The sequence below is a fragment of the Manacus vitellinus genome, unplaced genomic scaffold (assembly GCF_001715985.3).
Source record: "Manacus vitellinus isolate BGI_N305 unplaced genomic scaffold, ASM171598v3 scaffold_24_pilon, whole genome shotgun sequence".
Classification (NCBI taxonomy): domain Eukaryota; kingdom Metazoa; phylum Chordata; class Aves; order Passeriformes; family Pipridae; genus Manacus; species Manacus vitellinus.
Window position 1 is genome coordinate 8,024,155 of NW_021939798.1, and position 20,514 is coordinate 8,044,668.

The following is a 20,514-nucleotide window of genomic DNA, read 5'->3' on the forward strand; positions in this document are numbered from 1 at the left end:
TTCTTCTGGCCCTTTGGCACAGACGAGTCCTTATTACGAGCCTGCACAATAACAAGTCCCCTGATTTGTTAAACAGATAACAGAGAAGCAGCTCCCCAGCTGCCAAAACGGATGTATTAGTGACAAGACATTGCTAACATTCCCAGGTACTTACTTTTTGGAGTTGCCAGTGGTGACAGGCTGGCTCTGGAGGCAGCAGGGCAGCACACGGGGAGCTCTTGGCCAATGTAATGCAGTGGGGAGGTGAAGGAAGCTGAGCAGCACAGAGCCTTAATGAGGCAAAGGAAACGAGTCTGACAGGTGAAACTCCTCTCCACTCCCACTCTACACCGGGGAGTAAATCAAGCATTTCTGGTAAATAAGGGTGGAGAGAAATACCCTTCTGCCTTCTTTTGACTTCATAATAAACAGAATATGAGGATCCAGCCTTCCTGTCTTAGCAGTGCACATGATAAAGGAGGAAGGGGATGGTTTGGTTAAGGTTTGATTTAGAAGCTTTAGTGGTAAAGAGAACAAAGGGTTTGGGCTTTGTTAGCACATCTGAGGACACGTGGCAGCAGAGCTACCCTGAGAAAAGTTACACTCTGGGTCTGAACCAGGATGAGGAACCTGTTGGCTTTTTTTTTTTCCTTTCTGCAGACTGACCCAGATTTCTGCTTTATTTGACAGTCATTTTGAGCAGAGTGTGAAGGAGAAGCATCACTTACTGAAATGCATGTCAATGGTCTTGTGAAACGAGCGCCTCTCCCTCCCTCAGCCTTCTCCCAGTCTAATTAATAAGGTCATCCCACTGAAGGCAGGCTTATAAATAGCTTTCCAAACACTAATGGAATTAGTTCTGGCCTGGACAACTTTTCCAGGGTGACACAGGTATCTAAGAAGGGCTGGCTCCTTGGCATAGACAGCCACTCGCAGTAGAAATGTTGAAACATAAATATTTACCTGGTGTCCCAGCTCTTGTGCCAGCACTGACCTGAAATGGGATTATAGCATTGCTACTAATATAATAGAAAGACCTCCTGCAAGTAAAACAAGGGGTTTTAGAGGAATGGGCCTTGTATTAGATTACATTAGGCTAGATAATGAAATGTCAAATTCGGCTGAAGGTTTCTCTTTTGTCAGTATTTCTGAGGAAAGTGTATTTTTCATGGCCACAAACCCACAAGATTTTGTGGGGATAATAAACACTTACCTTGGGGAATAACACCAAAGTACTTCAAGTCAATAGGAATCATTCATATGACAGCAATTAATGGGAAAGCTCTAAACTCAGAAAAGAGAGATGTTTTAAAATTGACTATTTAAATTACCTGTGAACTGAGCCATTGAACTGCTTTGAGAGCAATGGCTGAATTTTAAAATTTGGTGGGAGGCTGGAATTTTATAATAAAAATAAAACCTAAATGTGTGCAGAAAATGTAAGCTCTGATTTTTAGAAAACTTAAAGCAAAGTGTAGAGAGAATGTATCTGACTTAGGGACTTCAAGTCAATGAGCTTTAAGTTCCTAAACAAAAGACAGACATGAAATTATACTATGATTATCTATGTGACTATTGAAGTTTAATTGCAGGAAAATAATGGAGAAATGTTATTTTGTAGTCATTTGGTCTGTGAATCAAACAATAGTCCTGCCATGTATTGCATTTCCAGTAGTAAAAAAAAGGCCACAGATTTCAAAATGCATACTGGGAAACCCAAAGAAGATCAAATTTGATATTAATCCATCTTTTCAATCAAATTCCTCCTGGTGGCATGTTCTGAATATAACCCTCTCCTTGATGAAGAAGCTGACACAAGGGCAGGAGGTGCTTCATGTAGCTGAGAAAAGATCATGTCTTCAGAGAGGGAGAGAAAAGCAGCACTTTTGAGTCTCTGAAATGGCCTTGGACCAGCTGCACAAACTCTGAGTCATCAGATGAATCAAGTCTGTTGATGACTGAAGAGAACTTTTACTTCAAAAAATACAGAAGTATCTTGCTTTCAGATATTGATTATGTAGCTTTTCCTTTGGGAAGCCTTAGTCATAGAGGTGCCAGATTTCAAGGCTTCTTTAGAAATAAAAAATGTCAGGGGAGTTTGGCTTTTAGTAATTACACCATAAAAAGATGGTGTCCCGTAGCCCCTGGAACATGAATCAATTCCTCCAGCAGAAATCAGTATGTAATTTTGGCTAAGAGGCAAAGAGGGGGTTGTCAAAGGGCAATGCAAAGGTAAAATTTGCTCATAAAGAGAATTTTATACAAAAGGCCAAATCAGGACAACCTGACTCAGGAACTAAGCAGCTGTCATTGCCTTCAGGTCCAGTTTGGACCGTACCATGAAGAGCACCTAAAAAATCACAGTTTAGATTCTTAAACCAAAAGGATGAGAGTCATGAGACTCTGTGTTGTTGCTGCCTTTAGGGAGTCTACAACAGAGAATAAAGAACTATTCTGATTGTACTATAACAGTAGATACTCTCAGTGTCAGTAGATCCCAAGGGACCAAGCCTTCCACCCCATCCTCCAGTTGCACTGATGGGGTCTCATCACTGTGGCCTGCAAAGAAAACCATCACCAGCTTTTTACCCCACTCTTGGGGTAAAAAAAGACCAGATGTTGGATTTTGGCATCCAGAAGTTGAGGCTTTTGAAGATCTTTTTAGCAACCTGTTACCCATGCAGAACTGAATTATTTCTCTTTGACCCCAATATTTTATAAACTCCCAAGTTTTTGCCTTGTAAACAGTAAATGGAAAATGTTCACACTTACAAAGCCAGAGTGAAGCAGTTCCATGTTTAAATCCCTTTCCACGCTGGACCATCTTTAATCAATGTTTATAACGTTGACATGCACAAACCTTTACTCTCTTCTTCCCACCATTGGGTTTTTTTTTTTTCTGTGAACGTGTCTGCCATCCATAATCACTCTTAATACCTCATCTTTGACATCACAATCAATGAAGGGAAATAAGCTGTTACTTAATGGGGCTGACACAAAATCCATTTAAGTTAACGGAAAGACGCTCATTGTTTCCTATCAGCTCCAGGTCAGGCCAAAGTGAACAGTGGGTGGAATTTAGCCTGTCATTTGTCATCTGAGAGGAAATGATTTCTACATCCCACTTGGAACCGCTTAGAGATTTTAAACATATTTAGCAAAAGAAAACAAACCGGTTTCTTGTCAGAGGTTAAATAGTTGAAATTTTACTCTCATGGGACGGTGTCTCATTTTGAGGTTTTTGAGGTAAGTTTGCTCAAATTGTATTATTTTTTATGATTGTGTCGTAGCTTAAAATGGTACTTAGTTTTCTCAATAGTTTAGGGAAAAAAAAAAACCAAATACAGGAGAGGAAGCTCAAGATGAATGTAAGGCAGTGACACTGAAGAGGTGCCTGAATGCCCCGTGAGGGTCACGAAGCACCGGCTGCAGGGAGCTTGGCCTCGCTGGCAGGGGCTGTGAGGAGCCCAGCAGCCTTTTGAACTCCCTTTGCCCTTCCTGCCAGCCTCCTCCCAAAGCAGCTTGCTGACAGCCTGCTAGTTTTATTTTTTATAGGTTCCTTAAATACATTTGGAAAGGGAGAAAGCATCTCTAATGCACAGCATTGTCTCAGCTCTTCTAGGTTTTGTAAACAGACTTAATAAAATATGAATCCATTTTTTTCTCTGGTTCATAAATATTTACAAATATAATTCGGAAGCAAAATAAACATGTTCTTTACTAGAACCCAACAAACATCAGATGCACTGTCCCTACCATGTTTCCCAATCTGAATAATGCTTGTTAGCCTTGAGAAGAGAGAGTGGAGGGACTGGCAGGGACAGGAAGATCCAAGTGATCATCTAACTTGCAATTCCCCTGATATGTTTAGAGACTTGTTTTTTTCACTGTTTCTGCAGAAATAACTTCTGGTACTCAAGGACAAAACTCCAAATGTTCTTTCTCTTGGTTAGGGTATGTTACAAAGAGTAAAGGGAGTTCTGTTTCACCACGTCCCTTCTGGCTGACAGGAAATTCTTGGGATGTAACATTTAATCACTGGTGGCCAGGCCAAGTTGCTGAGAGGTCAGAGAAACAGGGGCATCAAGAGGTTTGATTCCAGTGCAAATTTGTCTACTCTGCTCCAAACAGAGTGATTGCAAAACCATTGTTACTGCTATTGGCTACCTTTGTATCCAAAGGTGGAGGCCTTGCATCCACCATCCACTGAATTCTCAGTCTGTCCTTGAGTTAGAGTTATAAACTGTGTTATCTTTGATGGAAGGGATAAGTTTTCAGACAGACCCCGACCCAGACCTCTTCCTGCTGTGGTGGATAAAAGTGTACAGCATTCCAGTGATGTAACTGTGTGATTGGACTCACACAAATGAGACTCTGACCCGTCACATAATTGATGGAAGGCCTAAAGGGAACAAAATTCCCTAGTAGGTTTTTGGGAGCCAGTTGCACACCGAGTGGACAAACAACAATCCAGAGGGGCACAGGAGTCCCTCAACCTGTTTTTCAAGGTTGGAACCTCAGACAGCAAATTCCCATCCTCCCCATTCCTGGGTTTTGAGGCTCAGCAGCAATATTTAAAGGTAGAAGTAGGTGGAACAAAATCAATAAACAGGCAATGCCCCTGAGGAAGAGCTGAAATAGAGGTGTTTGTGTGTACAGAGCGTGGCTTTCCAGAAACTGCTCCTTCCCTGTCACTTCTGAGCTGCTTCTGCTTATCCAGAGGGGAGCAGGAACCCTCACCGGGGCTTAACCTTGTTCTGCAGCCCTGGACATTATAACCTTCTTATCTGTAGCTCATGTGCAAAATTGCAAGGCCACATTTTTGGGAACGGAACGCAGAGCCTTGGAGAGAGGCCACGCTTTCAAAATCTGTTTCCTCAGTAGCTTCCCCCGTGGCGGGGACGCGGCGCTGGCAGCGGATCAAAGCCCAGGAATTCCTGCACTGCTCCCAGACCATTCCTCCTGGCTGAGGTCACAGCACTCTGCCCCTTTCTGCTTGGTTTTAGCGGGACCAATTTTATAAATTCCAGGGCGAGGTGCGGCCCCGGGGTGAGGGTGGGGAAGGCACAGTGGTGCTCACCCCGCGTGTGCCACAGCAAAGCACCGCGGTGGCATCTGCCCTGCCCTGGGCTCACCCCACTGGCAGCTGTGCCCTGCACTGCTCTTATTGCCTGCCCACGGCTCATTTCAAGCAGCCTGACATCTGATGTAAATAGGAATGGTGGTTTCTGAACCGCTTCCAGCTCCTCAGAACTTTACTGGAGGCTTGTAATAGCAGTCTGCTCAAATTGAAGGAAAGAACCCCAAAGCTGTCAGCAACCTGGCACTGGGGAGGTTTCAGTCGAAATGACAAACTTTTGATCAGAAATTTATAAAGGCACTTTCAGCTTTTCAGTGGAAATCCAAATTCTCATGTTTTGGCAGTAGAGCTATATTGGGTAAATTTTCACTAACATTAACCATTTAAAAGCTCTTTAGTGCCCGCCCTTCCAGACAAAAAGGAGGGCATCTCCTTCAAGGAAAGATGTCCCTCAGCAGAGGAGAGGTGATACTCTGGAGGAGCTCATCTCTCTCTCCTTTTGTTCTGGAGTTTTGGGGGGCAGGGGCCCAACCTTTGGATGGTGACATCAATCCCACACAAACTGAGGGATGCTCTCCTTGCATTCCTGCAGCATAGAAGGTTAAAAGAAATGGTCTTTAAACTCCAGGCTGTCTAGTGCACTAGACATAAGTGCTGCTTTTAGTCATCAATATATTGCTATTTAAAGAAGACTGGTACTTTTAAGTCTCCTGATTATTCATATTAAAAGAGTGTTTCTTTTTCATTTGAGATTTTATGCTGTCATGCAGACATCTCCATAATTAAATGTGTGCTTGGCTCTTTCTGTCTCCAGCTAAGTAGACATTAATAGGGAACCTACCAAAAACAACTGCCAGAAATTTTCCTGCACTTCAATTTAAAAATATTAATATTGAATTACAGTGATGATAAAAGTCCAATATGAAATCACTAAAGGAAATTTAAGGCTAAATCATTTTGGAATCATCCAAGATAGTTTGTTCAAACTGATATTTTTCTTACAGTTTCCCTATAGGCACAGCAGAGACCTGTTCTCCACCACCCAAATGATGGTTTAAAAATAAACACTTTTAAGCATAAAATACAGCATAAAAGACTAGTACTGAAGTTGCAAAATCAACTAGGGAGCCTTTCTGTATATGTCTAATATTGCACAGTACTTAATGCCATAATCAAACAGCATTTTTCCTGTGGGAAAAATCCCGCACTGGATAGTCTACACCCACTTTGGGAGCAGCTATTCTATATTTCATTTTTCAATATGTGGCCTAGGGCTTAATCCCAGCTGGGAGGGAGCTGGGAGGGAGAGGTCTTATAAACTGCAGTCTCAATAATCTGATCTGATCCTGGGTCATTTACAGAGCAGCCCTAATCTAACTTGGGCGCCCAATCCGCTTGCTGAAGTTTTGCTGGGAATTTTTTTGTCTTTAGAATTTTCATCCCCTACAGCAAGAACAGTATCTCCTGATGCAGTGTCCACAGGGGAGAACTGCCTGGAGCAGCCAGGCCTCACTGAGTGAATAACCCCCTGCCCATTGCTTGGCTGTTCCCAGCTAGATCCCGTGTTCGTGGGGAGCAGATGGATGCTTGTGATAACCTGTAGATGGAATTGTACTGGTGACTGGGGATCCTAAACATGCCCTTTGCACAGCCACTGCCTTGATCAAGGCTCTTCTCTGGGCAGGAGGGTTTTCATCTGTCACAACTCTGTCACAACTCCTGCCTCTGCTCAGGGCTGTGGAGTGGGGGCTGAGCTACATGTTACACAACCTGCAAACTGAGCTGGAGGTCTAGAACAAGACCAAAATTGGATCAAGTCTTTTGCAACAAGTGAGTGGGACCTTAAATGGAGATGTTGTTTGTACTCATCCCTTTGCTGCTAAGGAGCAGAGAACAAATATTTGCACAACTGCCTTCACAAATCCAGCTCACATAAACCCTCTCCTGTCCCTGCAATAAAAAGCTGCCAGAAAGGTTGGATTTCCATTAAACTTTGCAGTCCTACACTAAACATGGCAAGGCAGGAATGAACCAGCCATTCTACTCAGCTTGGAGGGCACATCCTGAGCCTGTCTTGGGAGCTGTGACTCCAGTGCAGATGGTGGGAGCCAGGTCTGCTCTCTGGACCTTTATTCCAGCTGTTTGGCTGCACAGCTTTATGTCCCAAGTCCTGTTTTTAATACTGAAATGTAAAAACACAACTCAGGCAGTTCAGAGTATCTGTTTTGGTCACAATTCACTCTCTGCAAAGAGGGTTTGATGGAGGAAGGATGGAGAACAGCAGCTTGAAGACATGAGTTCTGCTCATCCCTATTTCAGTCCCAGCACCCATGAAGGACAAATCATCCCATGAGGGATGAGGGACTGCATCCCAGTCATCTTGCACTGGGTTTGGAGCTCTGTGAGGATGAGCCCCTGCAGGGGTTCCCATCCTAACCCCCCCATACCATGCTGCTGGTCACAGCATGGGCCATGGTGTGTCTGTGCCCGCTGGCAATTTTTGAGAGTTCCCAGCTCAGAGGTGACTGGGACGATTCCCATCCTTCTGTCAAACAGGAGGTGGCAAAGCTGCTCTTTTTTGTTGTCAAAAATGGACATGATAGCAGGGGATGCAGCCTGAGCTAAGCACATGGGAATGCAGCAGCCACTCTGTGCCTGCCCCGGGGAGCTCTGCCAGCTCACCTCCACCCTGACCTCACATAGCCCTGCTATTCCAGCTCCCGAGTCCAGCTGGGAGCAGCGGCTTTGTCCTCAGCGCAGGAGGAGGGTTTGTTTTGACGGCAGGATAATTAACGTGCCTCAGCTCCAGGGCTGTAAAATCCCTGGGGAGACCAGGCATGTCTGATTGGTACCGTGCCACAGCCAGGTGAGCGTAACACCACCTCCCTGCTGGGGGGTGACCACGCTCAGCTACCTGGCTGCAAAAACTACAGCTCTTTTCCTCATTTTATAACGGCAAAGCTGGTCTCCACTGACCATTCCACTTGGAAAAACGCCTCCCAGCTGCCTGGACAGGACACAGTGAGAAACCATCAGCTATGGCAAACTTTTTTTGATGTGATCAAGGACTTGAGGCAGCCCTGGAGGAGCGAGCCCTGTCTTCTGCTGCCCTCCAGAAGGGGTTATTAAAAATGGGCTAAAACCAGCAAACTTAAAGCCATCCTTAATCAAAGAAGCCCTTGGCTGCTGGAAGGTTCTGCTCTGCAGAGCAATCCCTGTCTGGTGCAGTCAGACTTTTGTGATTTAAGGCCTCAGGGAATTATGTATATGCACATTCATCCCTTCATATGGCAATGTCCACATTCACATATGGCTGCTCCAGAGTCTGCCCCGGTTTCACAACCAGTAATCACTGTCTTTTCCTCCTTGGCTCTCCTTTAACCAAACCATTCAGTCCCAGTTTGGGAATACTCAGCATTGGATAAATGCACTAAAGCAGCAGCAAGGACAGCTTTGCTGACGTTCCTCCCATATTCCAGTGTGGTTTATTTCATGTTCACCATGGTTTATTTTTTTTTTTTCACTTCACCATTATTTGTGCAAATAAACTCTGCAAATATGAATATAGAGCCATACTGGTTTGTATGGGTATTTGAAATTGATAGAAAAAATTACCTTTCCTACAGATTTTCCATTATACTGATAGAATAAATTACCTTTCCTCAAGGCTTTCCACTATATATCAACTTCCATTATGTGCTGAACACTGACATGAGAAGGAAACCTCTGCCATTACAGCCCTGTGCAAACATGGTTCTCTTCCAAGCTTTCTGTCTTACTACTAAATAAATATGTGTGCGAGATAGCACGTGTGTAGTACTACAGAAGACTATTATTTACACAACTTCCAAACCTGTACAAATTCTAATGTATAGTTCACACACAAAGCATGTTCCAAGACACAGAGCTGCAGCGGATTTTCCACCTGTGCTGACACTACATCAAGGACCAGAAACCCAAAACATATAGCAGAGACCAAACCTGGGTTATCCTCAGCTGAACCCAAATGAAGTGCCTTGTCACCTCAGAGGAAACTAAATCCACCTCAGATCTGAATTCCCTCTGGAGGTACCCATCCCTCTCCCTTGGCTGTGAGAGCAGACTGGATTTCTAATCAGGCACTCAGGTTGGTAAAACAGAGGAGTGTTTCCACAGCCAGGAGCTTGGGCTTGAGATCTGATTGACCCCATAACACTACTTCTGGAAGAAATCACCCAACAAAAAGTGTAAAATAAGGAAATTTTTCAACACCTGAAAGGCAGCAAGATGCCTGGCCAGTTTTGAAACTTTTTGGTAAAAAAAGCCCCAAAATTAATCTGAGTTTTATCAACCACTGACAAATATTTTGGTTTTCTTTACGAACTCTTTCATTTCACTTGTACAACAGCATTGCCTGGTTAGACACAGCTCCTGGAAGCCTTGCAAAGGTGTTCACATATCACACAGATATCCACACACACACAGTCAGGGCACCCAGGGTTTGCCAGCCAGGCTTGACTGCAGGAGCGATGGACAGGGGAGCAAAGGGGTGATTTACACCAGCTGAAGATCTGGGCTATATTTTGCAACAAACCTCATGCAAAGTAAACATGTCCTTGCATCATAAACCATAGGAGCCAAGAAACAGCTCTGCTGGAGGAGCCATAGAATAAGGAGAGAACAAGCCTGTTCAGGTTAAGAGCTCTGTGTCTAAAAACATGTCCTGACATATTCACAGAAGGTTAGGTATTTTTGAAGTCGATTTTCCTTTTCTTGCAACTCCCCAATCCTCTGAGCTCATTAAAATGAAGACACTCTAATTTCCAGGAGTGGCCAACAGGGAAAGGTCAAGGAAAGACTTCTTTGTAATGTTGATTCTCCAACTCCAGGGAGAAGAACAGCAGAGTTTTCATTAAAACACTGTCAAATGATAAATTACTGCACTGTCAAAGGAAAGTAGGACTGCTATTACCTTATATGCAAATGGTAGTGAAAGAAAAGACTTGATGATTTATAGCTTGTGTACAGGTCTACCTGAAACGGGATCTTGGGTTGACAAAAACAAGGGTCTGGTTACCAGCAGCTGCTCCTGGCTGGGTATGGAGCAGCCAGAGCTGCTGCATCAGCAGCATTACACATCCCCTCTGGATGGAGGCTCTGTGGGGGTACATCAGGACTCCAGTTCTGAAAGTGCAAAGTTACTCAGAGAAGAGATGCTTTAGGCAGATACTAAAATGAAAAAGAAACAAAGAAGCAATTTTTGCTGTTGCACCAAACATTAAACAAAGCAAGACAGCCCTGGAACCCAGTGAGATCTGTGCTGGACAGGACACTCAGTCTTTAGGGAGGGACTCGAGTGTAAAATCCAGAGCTGCTGCTTGCCACTTTGTGTTTTGTGTTTCCATGGATAGATGCCAGGGGAAGACAGTCTGATTAGACAGATTATTTTAGTTCAAATTGAAATAGATCTTTGATTTCATTCATCCCATCTCCACTTGAAAAACGCCATCTGTCCACTACAAGGCATCCTGACTTTCAACTAAGAAAAAACACTGCTCGAGGCCTCAAAGGGGGAACAAAGTGAGGTGCTGCCTGTCCCGGGTGCAGCTCTGATGCCAGGGGTTTAGGGTGTTCACAGCTGTAACTGCCTTTGTCTCCAAGGAAAGCTTTCCTCAAACCCATGGGTTGGATCTGAGGACCAAGCCGCTGTCTTTTAACAGTTAATTAGCTGGAGCAATTAGTGGTCATGTTGTTGTACAAAGAGCAACAAAGGGAGTGTGAAAACCACCAGTCAGAGAGCGGCTGGACCTGAAAGCAGGGAGGGATTCAGGGAGGGATGGCAGAAAACTGGGGCAGCACATCCAGGGCCGGACACAGGCTCTGGAGTGTGGCAGCCAAATGGTAATTGTGGTTGTATCCATGCAAATTTGGGCCCCTCTGCTGCATTGCACTTGCACTTAGGTCACCCCTGGGTATTTCCACCGAAATCCTGTTGAATTACCTCAAGTAAACTCCTGCCTGCAGCAGGGAAAGGGAGAGCAGAGCACAGACCTGGTCCAGGGTCACGCCTGAGTCCGGAGCAACAGAATCTGGCCCCTGGAAATCCCAACAGTGCAGCATGGAAAGACCAACGATTTGTGGGGAGACACCAACTGCACATAATGTGCTGTACCTGCATCCCAGAACATGATTTTTAGAAAGCTGATGCTTGGGTCAGTAGTTGCTTTATGCAGTTGACTGTCAAATCATCTGCCCTGTCCCTTGAGCTTCTGGAGAAGAGAACAGGGTGATCCAAGGTGAGGAGAAGAATGAGAATCAAGCTGGGGTGACTTCTGCAAATTTAAGATACTGTAATACAGGGTTAAAATGGAAGCATTTGCAATCTTTATGCAACAGGCTGTAATTATGTGCACAAAGACATGTCTCTGCCTGTGTAGGTGTATGCATTATACATTAATATGGGTATAACAACCAAAGAAGCTGATATAGTTGCTTCTCATTCCATATTATCCTTTTATTAGGAGATGTGCACTATGATGGTTTCAGGTTTTTAAATCCATGGCAAAATATTAAAGCCCTTTCTGCCTTCACCACGTGCAGGAGCCTGCGCCGTGCCAGGGCTGCACCTACAAACCCAGTTCTCTCTCTGAAGCCTTGTCCTGCTCCGGTCATCTCAGGCACTTGCTGTCCCCATCCCAGGTTAAAGTCATGATCAGACACACTGTAAGTTCTAAGCCCAAAGTGCCCCTTTGAACTCAGGGCTTATCTGAGCCCTTGTTGCCTTCTGGCGGGTTATTCGGCGAGTTTGAGACGACGGATCTGGCCGACAGAGGTTTATCTGCTAAGACAGATGCCTGTAGCAGCAGAGCTAATCTGGAGTGCCCTGTAGGAGCAGAGCTAATCTGGGGTAGCACTTAAATCAAACGAGAGCAGCAAAATGCTGCTGACCCAGGAGGATGCTCTGGAGCCCTGTGCTAACAGGGTGCAGTGAGAGGAAGCTGCCCACGCTCCCAGCACTGTGCACACTGCTCCAACTCGGACACGTGTCTCGCCTGGCCCTGCTCAGGATGTGCCATGGTGCCATTCACAAGGTCCTGGTACTCATCCTGTGGGAACTGGCCTCTGAAGGTAGGCAGCTAAGATCCAGCTTTCACTCCCTCTGTCTGCACAGGATGGGAAGTGCCCAGAGATCCAAGGGTACAGACAGGTGAGAGTGCTGCTGTACACCTGCCTGGAAATCAGGAATAGGAAAAGGCTGGCCCTGGTCCAGTCCAGGTAAGCCTTTGCTACATGTAGAAACAAAGAGAGGTGCTTCACCCTTGTGTGATGAGAGCACAGCCTGGGCTTAAGCCATTTGCCTTCATCCCTTTCATCCAGTAAGTATGCCTTGACTTCTGCTCTAAAAAAAAAAATGGAAATGGGCTCCTGTAACATCTGTGACTGCAGGTTACCCTGAGTGCTTCCCAGCAGACAGGGCACAAAAAAACCACAACCCGTGTCCTCCCAAGCAGCTGTTAAACAAAACAGGAAAAGGCAGCCCTACAGCATGACCCTGCTTTGAAGCTCTGCCCTGAGGGCCAGGCTTGGGTCACCTGTGGGAAAGCTTTAGCAGGCACCATTCACCCTCTGCCCCCTGCCAGAGCTGGAACCTTGCTTTTCCTTCTTGCCTCAAACACAACTGCCTTCTGCTCTGAGGAGCTCTACCCCAGGCTGGGGCATCCTGTCTTTCACTGCACACCAGGAGAAAACAGGCAAAGAAATAAACCCACACGTTCACCCTCAGCAGCTGAAGTAGGGAAAGCGTTTTCTGTCTGCAAAAGGGGAAGAGCAGCCAGTCCATCTGCAAAACAGTTTCCCATTAACCAGCCCATGATAATATCTTACATGGCCCTAATGGCAGTTTAACTGTCACCCCAAGAAGCAGATGGACTTTTGTAACACTGAGAACACAAAATCACAAGAGGAGGGAAGCCCCGGGGTCTGCTGGCAGGACAGAATTGGTTGGAGGGAAAGAAAAAGGGTCCTCTGTCCCTTCAGCTCTCTTGAGGCAACAACAGGGGAGCAGCATGTCCCTTCCCAAGCCAAATAACCCTGCCATCACAGTTGCAAAAGCACACAGATTTGACAATGATGAGCCATATCTTCTCCTCCAGCCATGGCTTAGCCCTCCCACGTGTCCAAGCAGTTCTCCATCCTCTGCCACCGTGGATTGGTGAAAACCTCCATCCTCCCAAGGAACTCACACACCACCATGGTTTGTAAATACATGTCCCAAGGACGTGGTGTTAATACTTCACAATTATTTTTTTCCCTGCCAGAATGAGTTAACACTGGAGTCTCTGTCCTGGCTTCAAATTTCCTGGCTTTCCCCTGTCTGCGTCAGGACATAATTCTTTCCAGCCAGCCTTTTCCTCAGATGTTCAGAGTTAGCATTGGGATCCCTGCCAGCTCTCCTTCCCAAAACAAACACGGAGCCTCCTGATGCCAAAGATTTGCCTTCTATTCAGTTCCCCAGGGATAGAACTCTTGGCTTTACAAGCAATGCCCCGATTTTCATTTCGGCCTATGTATATAAATAAAAATGCAGCTTTACAGAGCCTTGTCTGCTCTAGAAAAGACTTGATGGCGTGTCCCTACAAGCTGTCTCTCTCCATCAACTCTAAATAGAGCTTCAATTAATTAATGAGATTATCTGCCAAGTTAGTACACATTGTTTCAGCAAGGAAAATAAGGCTTATTGTCAAATTGCTTTTTGCTGGTGCAATCATGGCAGCAGCAGAGATTTTGCTAGTAATAAAACCACCCACCCATTATTAAACCACCCTGGTTCCAGTGTAAACCTGGTCTAAAACTAATGCCCTGAAAAGTGATAAAATACTATTCCCATCTCGGTAAAAAGCTTTTCTTCCCCTCCAGCAACTCTGAGTTCACACCTTCTCTGCCGTGGTGACCTGTGTGCTTTGCCTGGAGGGCTGGAAATTGCAGAGCTGCTGGTGGCTGATGAGAAATGATTCAAAGGAGGTGTTGCCCTGAGCCCTGCAGAGAGCAAAGCACAGCCCTGCAGGGGTACAGCTGAAATTTGGACAGAACCTTTCTCTCTGCCCAGGGACGTGTCCTTCAGGCTCAGGACAGGTGAAAGGTGTGTCCTCCAGCAAGCCAAGGCTGCTCCCTCTGCTCTTGGAAGGAAAACAAGTGGGTTTCTTCTTTTTGAGGAAACAAGTTTGTGACTTATGTCAAGTTTATGCTTAATATGCTCCTGAGAGAATGGGAAAGAAATCACCTGTTAAAAGTACTTATTCAGTCCATCGAGAACTGCATTTTTGGTTGTTGGGGAGGGTAAGAGGTACAGTGGTCATAGGGAATGCACAGGGCATGTGCAGACATTAAATCAACTGCTGCCACTCATGAATTTTTTCAATACACCTTTTATGCTTATGACATTTGTTTCATGCATGCCCAGTTTCCAGCAGTAAACTTGAGGCACCTCCCATTAATCCCTCAGTACTCTGGGGCTCTGTTTTGTCCTTTGAAAAAGGCAAAGGTGGATGTGCCCAATCCTTGCCTCCTCTCCCCTTTCTTGAAAGGTTTAGCCCTAGAACTGGCACATTTATTTTATATATAAGAAGTGGCTGAGCTAAAAATAGAAGGTGAAAAATATTGCCTAATAAAGTTACAAAAAATATTGATGATTTAGGAAATACAATTCCTAAAAATAGAGCTGGATGCTAAGCCTGTATTCTTTGCTCATCTGAAGTCAATAGCAATTAAATTCAGTGTATTTTTAGATAATGAAGAGCTATATCATGTGCCCAATCAGCTTCAATACCGAAGGAGTGTGAAATGTGGGTGCTTAAACAATATGTCCAGGTCTTCTATGCATTCAGGAAGAGACACAAATATATAATCATTCATAATTAACAATTTCTCTATAGCACCACCCATGAAAGGATCTCGTGTTCCTTCATAAATATTAATTAAATCAACCCAACACTCCACTTGTGTAACAATTATTGCTGCCATTAACAGATGGAGAAACTAGGGCACAGCTTCATTGCCCACACAGAGCATCTGCTGCAGATCTGGGATGAGACTGACCCATCCACAGCCTGGGCTGAACCATCAGATGCTGGATTCGGATGCCTTGTGACAAGGATCTGCCTCCAAAAGCTGCTCCCCGTTTGTCACGTTAGGGTGGAAATGCCTTTTTGAAATGTTAATGTCAAACAGTGTCAGTATTAGAGAGGGAAACTAAGGAGCAGCGTCTCCAAGGAAACCAGCACAGGAGGAGGAGGGAGTGAGGAGACTAAAGCAGGAGCAGAACAGGAGCTAGAGTTGGCAGCTGTTCTGCTTTTCCCATTTTTTACATTTCTGCTATGATTTTCTCTTGATAAGTCAGATACCTTCCTGCTGTGAATGTCAGGGCAGCTTATTTATAAACAATTAATTTAGCTCTCCATCATCCAAGCGTGAAGAACCAGAGCTCTACCTCAGAGCCCTGACAGCTGCCCCAGGAGCCCTCCTGCTTCCCTCCTGGGCAGCAGCAGCCACCAGCAGAGCCCAGCACACATCTCCCCATCCCTCACACCTTCCCCACGTGACATCCTCGCTGCAGCTCCAGCTGCCATTCCATCCACCACTGAGAGCAGCTATTCCAGGTCAGGCTGCAGGAGCCCCTCAGGGACACCAGCAGGACACGTGGATTTGCTTTCAGCCCCCAGATCCCACCTGATGGGACAGATTCTGCAGTGCTTGGGGGAGTCACGGAGTCATTTGGGCTGGAGCAGCACCAGGAGACCCAGCCTGATGCTTTGCCTTATAAAAAGGACACAGGTAGCTCAAGATACTTGGGTTTTAATCCATCTAAAAGATGGCAAGTGGGCTGTAGGGCTCCCCTAAACACGAAGCAGTGTTGGCCCATGGCTGGAAGAACAGTATTTCCAATTAAACTCCCAACATCAATTCCTGCCTCTTGGCATCCCCACCAAAGCACCAACATCACACAAGCTGAATCACTGGTAACTCAAGGTGATGCAGTTCTAGGCAGTAAAAACTATTCTAAAGTCCTTCTTACAGCCCAGGGGTTTGACTTGGACGTGTTACTGTGCTTCTGTACTCAGCACTATCAGAGGATGAGCGTTTCCACCATGAAACAATGTGCAAAATGAGACAAGACTTATCCCTTTTCAAATTCAAAACAATCACAGCATGAGAAGTAATTCTCTCTTGTGAATATGGGTTAGTCTGTCTGGACTAATCCTCTACTCATATGCAGTGGCTTATTAAGGATTTTAAAAAGAAATCTGAAGGCTCAGATAGTATGTTTACAGTGGAACAGGCTCACATGAAAGATGTACTTTCAGGGAATTTAATGACATGTTTGATTTGAACTAATGTTGGAGAAATCTAGAAATCCTTTTTTTTTTTCCTGTGTTGTTTCTGTGAAACCCTTTAATGAAGGCTTTACAGAAGCAGTAATATGTGATTTTAAAAGGGCACTAAAGCCAACTGAAAGCGAGCCAGTGAAGACTGAATTCCTGTTTCCTGCAGAACAGCAATAAATCCTCCCAGCACCCCTCAGTTCCCTCCATATTACAGAACTAGAGATCAGTGCCATGGTGACCACAGGTCACTCAAAGCAGGTATTGTAAGGCTCTGTGTCCAGGGTTTGCCCAGATTTAATGTGGCTTGTTCATCAACTCCTCTGTTCCTCCTGCTCCAGGCATTTTTTGTGGGAGTATATTTTATTTCATTCTCTTTGAACCTACCAGGGTTAGTTCATAGAGTGGAACTCAGGTGCATCCCCTGCATGCCAAGCTGTATAGTAACCCCCTTATGAACTGCATAAATGACTAAGAAGAGAGAAATCTCAGTGCAGAGGGCAGAAGAGCAAGAGAAAATAAATGCAGAGCAGACACATGGAGCAAAGAGCAGCGGGAACAGGAGCTCCATAAGCCAAGGGCAAAACTGGAAATAGAGAGTATTTTCTAAATCCTTGCCTGTCCATCCAGTGTTTTTCAACTCATATTGCTCCTGAATAAATGCTAACACAATTTTACCAACACCTTGCTCCTTTGCAGGTAGCACCTGCTCCAGAACAGTATTTCTGTGCTGGATATCCTGGCCCTAAGCACTGCCTAATCCTCTGGGCAAAGCACACACAGATAGGCACGGGTAGGATTAAGCAAGGCACAAACCCAGGATCGACTGAACAGGGTTGGAAGAGCCAGGCACAGAGTATGTGCAAAGAGCTGCACAGGATGCTTCTCAAACCATGTGAATTCCAGCAAGGAACACACATTTTACACAGCACGATTTAGGGAAAATAGCAAAACTGCTCTGAGGATATTTACCCCCATTTTCTCGCAGTGGTGCAAAGGACGTGGCAGAGGACTGAAAGCACTCAAGGGAATGCAGCTTCAAGGGTGATTTCTGGTAAGCTTGGCCTGATAAAAGCCCATTTGCATGCATTAATCCTGCCACAGTCATTAAAAAAGCGTGGTAGCCAAGACCTCCCCAAAGCAGTAATTTCACTGGCAGTGACTTGATTACTTGGAATTCTTGGTACATACTCCAGGGCTCTCTCACTGCTTTAATACTCCAGTATTGTTCTAGTACAGACAAAACTAAGAAAGCCATTTTATCCCCATTGGGAAGGCAAAGTCCTGATGCACTTCAGTTTCTCATTTTCCAGAAGGGGATTTATCCTCTGTTTGCCTTCCTGCTATCAGGAGAAAAGTGCCATTTGCTGCTTTTGCCTCCACGTTTCAGGGCAGAGTCCATCAACTCTATCACAACTGATAAATTTCCTTATGAGTGAACACTGTGCTCCAGGAAACTGCTCCCCTGCTCCCAGCCTCCCTGGGCACCACTGGCAGTCCACAGCCCAGTTTCCAAAATCAGCAACTTCCCACTGAGTTTCAAGGAGCCAGGGGTCTGTGGTGGGTGTACACAAAAGGTTTGCCATTAGAGGAAACTATCAGGAGGATTTCAGCTATCTGAAAGTATTTATCAACCCAGCCTTGCCAGTCAGTATTACAGAACCAAACACGTGGCAATGATATGGCACACATGGAATCACTACATTATCTGCATGACCTTCATCAAAGAACCACAGAGCTTTTCTGTTGGCATTATGACACCTCACCATCAAAGAAAACAGCTCTTTGGGATATTCTTGAGCTCTTTTTAGTCCCCCCAAGGTCTTCTTAGCAAAGATTATTATTTCTGTTCCCTAATGCCAGGGATGCCTTATCACAGAAAGGCTCCTAGCATGTGAGATGATACATGAACACACAAAAAGCTTTTAAGAGCTTACAGGCTGAATAGAAGGCAGATGGGAGAGCCCAAGAAAAGACAACACTGGCCTGCCTGGGTGACAGTGGCCATGACATATGAGCAGCTTAGTCACTGCCAAGTTTTGCCAAAGCAGCTACAACTCGCAGTTGAATAATTGCACTTTTTCATTGCTAAATAACAAAAACAACACTCAACATAATTATTTCAGTTTGATACGTGGAAGAGGACCATGCCACCAACTTCAGATTTATTACCATTTCATCACATCAAGGGTTTAACTCCAGCACCCAGCTCTCAGGACCCTTCCTTCCAAAACCAGGCATGTCCATAACTCACCGGGGTGCAAAAGACAGCTTGAAAACAAAACCTGGGTTCACACACAAGAATTAAGAAACCAAAAGAAAAACCACTAATGATTCTGGCTCCTTTTCTTAAAATACAGTTAAATGAAAAGATACTCTCTAGATTTCTTTGCCACTGCCAGGATGTTCTGCGGCTGATTCATAATCCAGCACGTCTGGGGATGCAGCATAGGCTGACAGTTCCTACCCAGCTGGAGTACAAAACATGCAATCCAGCCAACAGCTTTGTTCAATTGTGGTTTATTTCTGGAAGTATTTAAAATGCCTGTCCTGAAGGCATTAGGACCACTGCAACCCAGTGAGTCATCCACCTGACACAGACAGGTAATAAGTCTCACTGTGTTTACTAAAGCTTTCTGTAGGACTCTGTGGGTGCTTCACAATAAGATGATGTAAAACAGCCCAAGGGACAGACACCTACAGCAGTCTGGGGTCCAGGGCTAATTTTCCCTTAGTAACCAGTTAAAATCCACCAGTTAAGGAGCACCACGTACAGGAACTTGAGCACTATCTAGAGGGACACAGTAACCTGGTGTTAAACATCCCATTAAGCACTGAGAGGGAGAAACCCAGCAGGATGAAGAAGAACATTGTGAACCAAAAAGGCCTTGAGCTTGAAGCTACCAAACTGTGGGAAGAATAACAGGAGCTGATGCAGATAACGTTAGACTTACTGGAGATGCAATAACAGCCTTCATGTGGCTCAGCTGGAACATGATACAGCTAAAGGAAGGTTCAGGGGGGAGAGGCAGGGTCAGACATGTGGAGATGCTCACTGGAAGCCAGGATGGTCAGAAATTCCTGTTCCAGTGGGACACATGGCAGCCATGACTCACATATCACATTACTGGTAAATTTACCCCATTTCACGCTGTCTCTTGGGCAGGAGACACCATACCCAGCTTTTCCAGGAAGCATATTGTATCCCATCAGGGGATTTGTGTGGGCAAGGGGTAAGAGTGCCCTGTAAGAGCAGAGCCCATGTTCTACCTACAAAAAATAGGCAGGTATTTGGTAGGTAGGTATAGGTAGTGCCCTTAGGGGAGCTCACAGACAACATGGAAAGTATTAAATTCTGATGGGAGCAGCAGCTGGCTCCTATCAGAAAGACACTATCTGTATCCTTTTAAAATCCTTAGTGTTTCTTTTCTCCCTGGGAAGATGGGAACAGCCTACCAAGGTCATCTGCACTCTGCTGGCCGAGGAAGATGTGCCGAGGCTGCAGCACAGCTCAGCCCGTCCGGGCGGGATGCCTTGAACAGCACCGCGTTCCTGCAAAAATAACTGTGCCAGGCACAACTCGAGACTGAACCAAGGCCCCTCATCAGTGCCGGAGTGGATGAACAGCGTCACTGCTTCCCACTGCCAGTGGGCTGCGAGGCAGCGGCAGCGCTGATGGAAATGAGTCTCTTTATGGCTGGCAGGCAGAACTGCAAGCTCATATCGATGCAGAGCACAGCTCGACATAAACTGACCCCCTCGGCAACGGCACCGTATCAAATAAAGCGGCGTCTCAACTTACCTTGTGAGCGCGTTATCCTTTTGCGAACGGGCAGTAAACATAGCAGGCGAGGCAGGCGGAGCGCAGGTCCCTTCACACAGCAGTAGTCCTTTCCTCCTGCAGGTCGGCGGGGTTTTCGGTCCCCTTACACAGCAGTAGTCCTTTTCCCCTGCAGGTCGGCGGGGTTTTCGTAGGCGGAGATGAGCCCCTTCGCCCAGCGGGTGCCGGGGGAGCCCTGCTGCATCACCACCAGCCGGATCGGGGGCTGGGTGTCTGCGGGGACCTCAGGAGCGTATTCCTTGCTGGGATCCTTCCCC

The 20,514-nt window shown here is 45.6% G+C and overlaps 1 protein-coding gene across 1 annotated transcript in view; it reads right to left on the bottom strand.

Annotated features, from left to right (window-relative positions):
* The window catches only part of MMD (monocyte to macrophage differentiation associated), a 41,207-nt gene extending 20,932 nt beyond the window's left edge, over positions 1-20,275 (bottom strand). Inside the window, exon 1 of the mRNA XM_018073330.3 lies at positions 20,219-20,275. Within this exon, the coding sequence (XP_017928819.1) occupies positions 20,219-20,259 (41 nt within the window). The 5' untranslated portion in view covers positions 20,260-20,275. The remainder of the gene's footprint in view (positions 1-20,218) is intronic.
* Positions 20,276-20,514: the final 239 nt, after the last annotated feature.